The 11,007-nt window shown below is 53.8% G+C and overlaps 1 protein-coding gene across 3 annotated transcripts; it reads right to left on the reverse strand.

Moving 5' to 3' along the window:
• Positions 1-3,312: 3,312 nt before the first annotated feature.
• On the reverse strand, positions 3,313-6,178 carry GJA4 (gap junction protein alpha 4). 3 transcript variants are annotated; one of them, XM_524658.8, is made up of 2 exons: positions 6,012-6,178; positions 3,313-4,863 (listed from the first exon to the last, which is right to left on the reverse strand). In XM_524658.8, exon 2 carries the CDS (start codon positions 4,844-4,846, stop codon positions 3,845-3,847), a length of 1,002 nt encoding a protein of 333 aa, XP_524658.2. In that variant the 5' UTR covers positions 4,847-4,863; positions 6,012-6,178; the 3' UTR covers positions 3,313-3,844. The 3 variants fall into 3 exon arrangements, with proteins under 3 accessions (XP_524658.2, XP_016814302.1, XP_009451652.1); XM_016958813.2 differs by having other exon boundaries at positions 3,313-4,958; positions 6,012-6,081; XM_009453377.5 differs by lacking the exon at positions 6,012-6,178 and adding an exon at positions 5,399-5,997.
• Positions 6,179-11,007: the final 4,829 nt, after the last annotated feature.

Consider the following 11,007-nt stretch of genomic DNA (forward strand, 5'->3'; position numbering starts at 1 on the left):
TGAGGCTGGCAAGCCAGTGGCCAGTGAGCCAGCATGTTAGATTGGGAAGAAGTTTTGACATCACCCAGCTTGACAGCCTTGTTTATGTGCAGCCCGTGATGTTCTCATGCTCCCATCCGTCATAGATAAGATGACCTTGGGTTATGCAAAATTCCCAGTGCACTCCACATAACCCCATCCCTGTCTTTCCTACTCAGGAAGGCAATGTGAATTTAAGCGACTGGAATTAATCTTATTGTAGAAACAACCTTGACTTTTTTCTGATTCATGTGAAATAGCACATCACTCATGAGTTTCAGATCAATGATCAGTGACAGGTTACCACACGCAACGCTCCTCATACCTAATTGTCACATACGTGTTTCTCATCCAACCCTTTCATTTCACAATGGGGAAATTGAGGCCTAGAGAAGGGAAAGAGCCATAGTCAAGTGCGTATGAGAGGTGTGAGGTAGGAGCCAAGTCTCCTAACTCCAAACGATGGCTCTTTCTCTAACTGAGAGCCACTAGCTGTCAACTTAGATTTTGGTTGGTGGCAGCAAGGGATAGGCTGGTGAGAGGAAGAAGGAAACAAAGGAAAAGAAAGGTGTGAACCTGCTGTGTTTCATCCTAGTGACATCACCAAGGAGATGCCTGCGTCCAACAAACCTAGCGTTCTCCAGAGCCCCCTGCCTGACCAGTGCTTGGAGGTGAGGTGGGGCCACGAGGGTGGTGGTATGGGTTGAATGGTGCCTCCTGCCAGATATATTGAAGTTTTAACCCCTAATACCTCAGAATGTAACCTTATATGGAAATAAGGTCTTTTCAGAGGTAATCAAGTTAAATCAAAGTCATTAGGGTGGGTCCTAATCCAATATGAGTGATGTCCTTATAAAGAGGGGAAATTTAGACACAGAGACACAGGAAAAGGGAGAACACCAGGTGAAGATGAAGGCAGAGATGGGAGTGATGTGTCTAAAAGCCAAGGAGTGCCAAAGATTGCCAGCAAAACACCAGAGCTGGGAGAGAGGCCTGGAACAGTCTCCCTCACAGCCCTCGGAAGGAACCAGGCCTTCGGATATCTCGATCTCAGACTTCTGGCCTTCAGAACTGAGAATCAGTTTCTGTTGCTTAAGCCGTGCAGTCTGTGGTACTTTGGTACAGTAGCCTTGGCAAGGGAATACAGGTGGGATGGGGCTTACAGCCACTCTTCTCTCCATAAAGTCTTCACCATACCCCCAACCCAAATGGTGTGATCCCAGCCCCATGACACTGTCCTCACTCTTAAACCCCCAGCCCATATGTGCTTGTGTTTGTGTGGCCACCAGTCTAGGACCCAACTTGTCTTGCCAAAGGTCCAAGTTCCTGAGCCCCAGCCTGACCCCGGCTCTGACACCAAGCTCAGAGTGGGTGAGCTTTGAGGGAGGGGAAGGATGCCATTTCTGCTCACTGAAACCTTTCTTCTCCTACCTTTCCAAAGTAGGAAAGGTTGGGGATAACAGAAACACCAAACCAGGGCTCTCAAGCCCCTCAGGTAATGCTGGCTCTAACGCTGGCTTCTAACCTGCAGCCTCTGGCCTCTCACCCTGGCTGGAGGAGAATCTCTTAGACAGGGACCTCAACTTCCAGTGGTCATGGACTTCCAGTATGTGAACAGCCTCCTTTTTGAGGCTTTCAGGATTGAGCCCAGCCTCACTCAATCAAGCAGTGGTTCAGATCCCTGAGAGGTAGAGGTCATTGCCGGAGACTAGCTGGAGAAGTCAGAGAGCGCTTCCTGGAGGAAGAGCCTATGTTAGTCTGGCTGAAAGGTGTGAGCTTAATTTTACTGCATGACTACTGAGCCAGGCACAGTCACATACTTTCACTTATTTGGTTTCCAGTCAGTTGTGAGGCAGGTGATGTTATTTGCATTTTAGAGGTTAGAAAACTGAGACTCAGAGAAGCGAAATGATTGACTCCAGACCACAGCATTTAAATTCAGGGCCCTCTGGTGATAAGCTCATCTCACTCTTCTGCACCAAGCCCTTTTCCAGGGTCCAGTAGTATTTAAAGGATTTGTGGAGTTTCGAAGTGTGGGGGGCAGGGACGCTGCATGCTGACACAGGGGCAGGGTGGGAACATACTGGGTGAATCTGGGAGCCATGAGGAAGCTGGCCTGATCGATTTCAGCGATTCAGAGGGAACAATGGGAACCACAGCTGGAAAAGGAAGAGGGTCGTAATTTATTAGGCTGAGCATTCAGACTCGCTGGGTAAGCAGCGAGTGAGCGAGTGAGCTCTGGATGAGGGGTACAGAGCTGGTGTTTTCAACACCCATCCTGATGGGAGAGGGGCCAACTTGCCAACCTGCTGTAAAGGCATTGCGGCTCTCAAGGAGAAGCATGTGGCCACATCAGAGAGACCCCCTGTCCTTCTTCAACCCTAGCCCCAGATGTCCCTGGGAAGGGAGGACAACCAGCTTGCCTCTGAGGGTCACTACCTAGTGCTGTCCCCTACCTGGGTCGCCTCCACATAGGTCAATTCTGCCAGCAGTGGGCCCATCCTCAGCCACGCCTCCTGTATCTAGGTGGCTCATCAGGACCTAAATGCCCCCTCAGCCTGTCAATCCCTCCTCTGACTTTGCACAAACAGTTTTCTCCGCTTGAATGCTCAGTGTTCTCTTTCCCTCCCCAGTGAACTCCTAGTCAAGACCCAGTTCAATTGTTCATTTTGTTTCTGCAGCCTTTGTGGCTCATTGGCAAGATTCAGTCTCTTCCACTTCTGTACATTGCCATTGTCCTCACTGAGGTCTGGGTGCATGGAGAGCAGATATGAAGCAGATCCTTCAGTTGCTTCTCCTGGTGGGCAGACTAGAAAGGGCCAAGGTAGAAAGGACTAGTGACCTAAACCTCCCTTCCCAAATACCAAGGATGAGGATGAGGTGGGATGAGTGCAGGGCCCATCTGAACTGGACTGCGAAGGGCTTGGCTGGCAGGCACGCTTGGAGCGCAAACCATCCAGTAAGGAAGCACTTTGCAGGGGGCAGTGTGGCCAGGGCGACGATGGGCATGGGGGAGGCAGGGCAAGGACGTTTATGCTTTGACCACTGATTAATGCGCTGGAGCAGTGGGGATGAAAAGAAGATAGTGTCTGAGGCATTTCAAAAGGCAGAGCATTTAGAAATCAGGGCTGTTGGAGGCAGAAGGTATGAGTTTGAGGGTTCAAGGTGTTGGCTGGAGTCGGGGGTTATAGAGACCAAAGAGATTATACAGGACCAAGAAGTAAAGGAAGCCTGGGCAAAATAACTCTATCCCCCAACCCCCAGCACATCGTGATAGCATCAATACACACCTACTTGTGATCAAGTCCTGTTTATTTCAGAAGCATGAACAGTAGAACTAGGAAGGAGTGATGAAAACAAGGCACCAGTCCCCTTGACAGGGCCAAATCCGGCACAAGCTCTGTCTGTGCGATCAAGGCTGACCCAGCAGCCTCAATCCGCCTTTTCCTGTGAGGAGAGGGTTTGAGGACAACCTGCGCACAGGTGACTGTTCCATAGGGTGAGGTTGGGGTAAGTTGGCTCTGGGTTCCTCTGGATCAGCTGCAAAAGGCCAGAGGGCCCCCAGTACCCTTGGCCAAGAGCATTCCATGCTGACTCTGTCTGTGCTCAGGCAAAGCCACATTCTGGAGAGGAAGCCATAGTGCCTGGTGGGCACCAGGAAGGCCTCAGGTGTTCAAGAACAACTTGCAATGAGGCTCCATGGCCAGCAAGCATCTGCTTCCCCAGCCCAGTCATCTCTGCAGAGCCTTCCAGGAGGGGGCAGGGGGCATCCCAGGCAGCCAGACTTCTCAGGACCCCTCTGTTGGGTGACATAAGCCACAGGCCTCTATACATACTGCTTCTTAGAAGCAGAGCTGCTGGGACGACTGGGGGATTTTTGGCCATTCTGAGGGGGTGGGTCCAGGAAGAGAGGGGGCCTGGAAGACGCCAGCCTCTCCTCTGTGGTCAGGTTGGCCCAGTTCTGCTCACTGGATGAGAGCCCATTGTAGGTGGGGCATGGTGGGGATGAGGGCCCCTGGCCCACGGGGAGGTAGAAGAAGACCTGGTCCGTGTAAGGGTCTGAGGAGGTGCCCTGGGTCGGGGGTGCGTCCTGGCCTTGCCGTGCCCTCATCCCCCGGCTGAGGCAGCGACACAGCAGGTGCACCAACTCCAGCAGGTTAAGCACCAGGGAGATGAGTCCAACCACCAACATGAAGATGATGAAGATGGTCTTCTCCGTGGGGCGAGAGACAAAGCAGTCCACGAGGTAGGGGCAGGGTGCTCGCTGGCACACAAACACGGGCTCCATGGTCCAGCCGTACAGGCGCCACTGGCCATAGAGGAAGCCTGCCTCTAGCACACTCTTGCAGAGCACACTGGCGACATAGGTGCCCATCAGTGCTCCGCGGATGCGCAGGCGACCATCTTCTGCCACCGAGATCTTGGCCATCTGACGCTCTACGGCCGCCAGCGCCCGCTCCACCTGTGGGTCCTTGGCCGGCAGTGCCCGCAGCTCCCCCTCCTTCTGCCGCAGCCGCTCTTCTTGCCGAGACAGGTAAATGACATGGCCCAGGTAGACCAGGGTGGGCGTGCTGACGAAGAGGAACTGCAGCACCCAGTAGCGGATGTGGGAGATGGGGAAGGCCTGGTCATAGCAGACGTTGGTGCAGCCTGGCTGGGCCGTGTTACACTCGAAATCTGACTGCTCGTCACCCCACACTGACTCACCGGCCAGGCCCAGGATGAGGATGCGGAAGATGAAGAGCACCGTCAGCCAGATCTTACCCACCACGGTCGAGTGCTCCTGGACCTGGTCCAGCAACTTCTCCAGGAAGCCCCAGTCACCCATGGCTCCCGGGCCTCCGTCTGCAAGGAGACAGAGCACGTCAGTGTGTCAGCATGGCATCCTTCTCGTTCGCCCAGCAACAAGCCTGCAGGGAGGTCTGCCACGCCCATTCTACCTACAAAGAAACCCAGGCTCAGGAAGGGGAAGGACTGGCCTGGAGGCTCCCACTCCGCAGTGCAGGCAGGACCCAACCCAGATTTTTGGATGATGGCTGCCCACCTCTTTGTATGGTCTCATTCTGCTTTGGCTAAGGTCCCTGCCTAATCAGACATCTATGTCCCTCTTGTCCCCGAGCCACTGCCCCAGGATGGACACAGGCCAAGGAAATCTGGGTGGAGTTGAGGCTCCTTTGCCTATGGGAACAGAATTTGAGGAACTTATCCAAAGTTGTGCAGCTGGGCTAAGCCCTTCCTCCCTTTTGCCCAAGGCTGGCTACCCCCAGACAGTGGGAGCTAGTGCTGATGGTAGAGGTGTTATCTTCTGCTTCTTAGGGGGCTCAAAGCCTCAGGTCCCTGCTCCCTGCCTCATGTCCCTGCTCCCCGCCTCATATCTTACCCAGCTGGCTTCACTCTAATCTTTGAGCCTGCAGGGGCTGGGTAGCGGGAGGGGTTTTAGGAGCTGAAGGCAGCATCATCCTTTAGCTCCACCGGTCAGCAATAATGACCACCTGCCACTTGAGGAGGGACACTTGGTCCTGTCTTCTTCCTCCGCCTCCACTCCCACCCCCTTCCACCTCCAAAGCTGATGCTGGCAAATTCTAGACTCTTGAAAGGAATTGTCATTGCAGGGTGAGGCACAGGCCACAAAGTTCCCAAGGGGGAGGTGCCTCTTCCCAAGTGCAAAGCTGTTTAGAGCCAGGCTCTGGAAGCGGCCCTGGGTTCAAATCTTGCCTTTTAGTAACTGCGGCCCCTTGGATAAAGAACAACCTCTGGGCGCCTCAGTCTCCTCCACGATAGAGTGGAAACAATAGTATTCCTCCCGCCTCGGGTTGTTACAAGGATTCCATGGAAAGAGGGTGGGAGCCTGGCCAAGGCCACCTGGGTGAGCGCGGCTCTGTCGCAGCGGGCGTTCCGCAGCAACCCCCGTCCCGGCATCGGAGGACCCAAGACTCCTCCCGGCCTCCCGCGAGCAGGTGGCGCCCCTGGTCCCTTCCTAGCCCCCGACTCACCGCCTGCCTGCCGGGCGGCCCAGGTGGAGGTGGGGACGATGGCCGGAGTGACGCCCGCGGGAGCCCTGCTGGACCGCACGGGCGGCGGGGGCGCCTTAAATAGCGCAGAGGGGCGGGGTGGGGGCAGGAAACGCGACGGGGAGGGCGGCGGGCGCTGGAGAGAGGGCGGGGGCGGGGACTGGGAGGTGCAGACTCCCTAAACCCACTCCGGGGAGGTGGGCCTGTGTGATTTGCGGTGGGGAGGGGCAAGAGGGGCTGACCTACCCTTCCTCTCCTCTGTTCTCTCTCCACCAGGTATTCCAGACAGTAAACTCTCCTGTTGTTTCTTTGGCCAGGGAAGGAGAGTTCTCCCAGGCCAGGATCTCTCAGGGTGGCTGGATTTGAAGGGGTTGCAGTAAGGGCTGTGGATCTGGGCAACTGGCCTGCGGGGCTGTGAGGGGTGGGCGGATGGGGATGGAGTGTGGGGACCACTCATTTGCTAGGTGGCTGGCCCTAGTGTGCCAGGATGAGGCGATCAAGGCTAATTACGGCGCGGGAAGCTCCAATGGGGGACAGGGGTTGTAATCCACACCTCCAGCATACATGGTGGAGCAGGCGTCTCTACCCACGCCCAGCCCACGTTCTTCCAGAATTCTCAAACATCCCCATGTCTGGGCAGGCTACACAATCAGAGGCCATTAAGCAATTCCCATGGACTCCTTGAGACTGGGGGTGGGGGAACCACCTGACCTTTAGCTTGGACCCCGTTCTTATGCCTCTAAATGGTGGCCGGGTGGTGTGGGGGACATCCATAGGAATGAAAGGGCTATGCGGAGCCTGCCTTCATGCATTCAGGCATCACAGGTGGATGAGCATCAGTGAGCATCTGCTGTGCTGCAGACGCTGCTTGGGGACCTGGGGATACCCTGAGGAACCAGCCAAACTTGGTCTCTGGCCTCCTCCCTCACTGGCTGGTGCAGGGATTGAGCATATCAGCCCTTGGATAACGGTAAGATAATAAATGTGGAAAGTTCTCCTGAGAGGTACTGGGTGATTCCCAGGGGACTTGGTTAGGAACATTTCCTGGAGGAGAGGAAATGCTTTTCCCCCTCCATTAGCCAAGTGGAAGGGAAGAGCATTCTAGGTAGAGGGGCGGCATGAGTGTGGCTCGAGGGCCTGGAGCTGTGGGGTTCTGAGACTGTGGCCACTGCCCTCGGAGTGCTGAGACGTTGTTGGTGGCTGAGCCCAGGAGCTGAGACTTTGCTGTTGACTCCTGTACCCTTAGGCAAGTTACTCAAATCCCTGTGCCTCAATTTCTTCCTCTACAGAATGAGAATAGTGATAGTATCTACTTTGTGGGGTTGATGGCATACAGTGTGATCAAAGCACATAGTGTAATAGTGGTACATAAAGTTTTTCAAGTGAGTGGTGGCTAAAAACATTGTGATACTGTAACAAAAAGGGTCTGTGGGTTGTTCTTAGAGGGTGGTAGGGGCTGGCGCAGCTGAGGAAAGGGAAGGTGGCAGGGGGCTGTTGAGGCCTGGGGCTGGTGGCACAGAAGTCCCTGTTCCTCCACAGCAAGATTTAGTCCTTGGATTCCCTGGGCCCCAGGGCCGGGTCCCTGAGGGTTCTGTCTTCAGGACCAGCAGGAGGACATCTTTGGGGACACGCAGACCTGAGAACTTCAGGGCTAGCTGCCCTGGGGGATCCGGCTGGGCTGGCTTCCCCTCTAGGCCTCTCCCTCAGGGCCAGGCTGAACTGAGTCTCCTGGATTTCTGAAGCTAACAACTGCCCCACTTAGTTCTGACCCTTGAGGGCATGAGAACCGAGGCCCCTGGAGGCTGGTTCTCACCACGCCCCCACTGCAGCCTCTGCTCACTACCAAGTTTTCCTCTCTTGGGGCTGGGCCCAGCTCTCCCAAAGCCTTTCTGATTCAGTATACTGGGAAAGAGGGAAGAGCCAGTGGAGGGCTGGGGAGTGACGTCAAGGCTGCCCTCACCCTGCTCTGACTCCTTCCTCAAGGGCTTTGGAGGTTTGAATAACTCGGCCTCTTCCCCAGAGGATGAAGAAGCTGGGATCAACTAAGACAACAGTTACCACAACCTGGTCATTCCACCTGGAAATGTCCCTGGAACCACATGCTTCCCTGCATTCCCTTTGCCCTGGTCCTGTTCAGGCTGCTGCCACCTCAGTGGCCTCCCAGCTGGTCTCTTGACCTCTAGCCCCACCCTTCCAACTCAGCCTCCACACTTCCCTAGAAATCTGACCAACATCGCCCTGCTGAAAAGTCATCTATGGCTCCCTATCACCTTCTGGGTAAGCCCTAGGCTCCCCAACCTCCAGTCCCTGGCCACTTCTCCAGCTTTACCTCTCACCCTTCTCACTGTGACCCAACCAGGTCTCACTGATGGGGTTCTCTGTGCGCTCTTGCCTTTGTCCATGCTGTTCCCTCTGCATGGAGCACCCTCACGTGCTGAACGCTGTGAATCAGGACTTTTCTCAGTTGTTGCCTTCTCCCAGAAGTCTCCTTGCTGGCTCCCTCTGTGCTAGGTGTACCTTTGTGCTCTCAGCAGCTCAGCTACTACCCATGGTGCTTTGTTTTTGTTATTTAAAAATTTTTAATTATGTTAAAAAGCAGCTACCATAAAATGTATCATCTTAAGGATTTTAAGTGTACAGTTCAGTAGTGTTGAGTATATTCACGTTGTTTTGCAACAGATCTCCAGAAATTTGTCATCTTGCAAAACTGAAACTCTGTCTCTAGTAAACCACTCCCCTTTCCCCATTCCTTGGTGCATGGTCTACTTATCTTTATTCCCCTCCTCCATTAGACTGTGAGCCCTTTGAGGGCAGGCAGCTGGGTCTTTATATCTCCACCACCTAGCAGGGCACCAGATCTGTATATAAATTTGTTAATTTAACAAGTATTTAGTTTGGTGCAAAAGTAATTGTGGTTTTTGCTATTAAAAGCAATAGTTACTAAGCACCTCCTATGTGCTGTGATGCCATCCTAGACAGTGGAGATAACCAGGGAACAACAACAAAAAAATCCCTGTCCTCGGAGGTTTTACATTCTAGCAAAATGTAGAACATGTTAGACGGTGATGAATGCTCTGGGGGAAATGAAGTAGGGAGGAGCGAGAGTGCAGGGGTGGCAAGTTTCAGTTTCTTTTTTTTTTTTTTTGAGATGGAGTCTTGCTCTGTTGCCCAGGCTGGAGTGCAGTGGTGCGATCTTAACTCACTGCAACCTCCACCTCCCAGGTTCAAGTGATTCTCCTGCCTCAGCCTCTCAAGTAGCTGGGACTACAGGCGCATGCCACCACGCCCAGCTAATTTTTGTATTTTTAGTAGAGACGGGGTTTCACTGTGTTGGCCAGAATGGTCTCAATCTCTTGACCTCATGATCCACCCGCCTCGGCCTCCCAAAGTGCTGGGATTATAAGCATGAGTCACTGTGGCCGGCCTCAATTTCTAGTAGGAGAGGAGAGAATGCCTCACTAAGCAGCTGACATTTGATGCAAGCCCTGAAGGCAGGGAGGGAGCCCCGTGGCTATCTGGGGGCACAGCATTTCAGACAGAGGGAACCTAGGATGCAAAGGCCCTGGGGAAGGAGTGTGCCTGGTGTTTCCTGGCTTGGGGGACAGCAGGAGATCAGTGTGGTTGCAGCAGGTGAGCAAAGCGAAGTGAGTTTAGAAAGGCAACAGGCGAGATGCGGATGGGGCAGATCTTGCGGGCCCTTGAAGGCCTGTGTAAGATGTCTTTGGAGGTTTGGGACAGAGGAGTGACATGGCCTGACTTAGGTTTTGACAGGATCACCCCAGCTGCTGTGCTGGGAATAGACTACAGGGGTGGGTGACAGACAGACATCCCCCTTCAATGTAGGACTTGCTGTGTAGCGGTGTGGAGCCTGGCCAGCTGACTGCCTCCACCTATCAGCACTTCCAGGTGTGCTTCTGCTGTCTAAGTGGCCATGTTCTTCTTGGGGTGGCCTCAGGCCATGACTGAACCAGGGGGTGGTCAAGGCCTCGCCATTGCTGTCCGGTGCAGAACTGCCCGCATGGACAGTCTCTGCTTCTGAGCTCCCTGGGACACGTCTTGTTGCTCAATCCTGCCTCCTCCCCTTTTACACTTATAGGAGTCACTCCCCAGTGCACCCACTTAGCCCTTCCTCAGAGTCCACTTCCCAGAGTCAGGGGCAGGAAGCGAGAGATGGAAGCAGTCATCCTGGGGAGAGATTTGTCAGTTTGGGCTGCTGTAAGACTGAGTAGTTTAAACAACAAACATTCATTTCTCACAGTTGGGGAGCACAGAAGTCCGAGATCCAGGTGCCAGCATGGTCAAGTTCTTGGTGAGGGCCATTTTCTCTTTGTATCCTCACATGGAGGAGAGAGAGAGAGATCATCTCTTTCCTATCTCTTCTTATAAGGGCACTAATCCCATTCAGGAGGGCTCCATCCCATGACTTAATGATCCCTGAAGGCCCCACCTCCTAATACCATCACACTGGGGGATAGAGCTTCAGCATATGAATTTTGGGAAGACACAAACATTCAGTCCATATGGGGACTTGGACCAGGGTGAGTGAATACAAAGGAATGTCCTGTTTATCTTGGGCTGCAGGGTGGCTGTGACCTTACACAGTAGATGTAGATTTGAAGACTATATGAAATCCTAATCTCATATGCATGATTGGAGGGAGTTTGCAGTGAATCCTCATGGGTGGGGAAGGCAGAGGTAGAGGAACGTACCCTGAGAACGTCAAGGGGACGTGAGGGCCACCTTGTGGTGACTTAACGTGCCCTGGGTCTTGGTGAATAGTAGTCACCCAATACATACTGGATGAGATCAGTGAACTGCACTGCTCAGAACAGCTTCAGGCCAAAGGCAGGCTGTGCAGGGCTGGAATGTCCCCTCCTCCATGGTCCTGGCCCACAGCCTGGAGAAATGGGGCCAGGACTAGAAGCTCAGTCCTTGCTGAGCGTTAATTCTCTGCAGGAATAGCCAGTGATGTTCTCTG

Source organism: Pan troglodytes, chromosome 1, assembly GCF_028858775.2.
Source record: "Pan troglodytes isolate AG18354 chromosome 1, NHGRI_mPanTro3-v2.0_pri, whole genome shotgun sequence".
NCBI classification, from domain to species: domain Eukaryota; kingdom Metazoa; phylum Chordata; class Mammalia; order Primates; family Hominidae; genus Pan; species Pan troglodytes.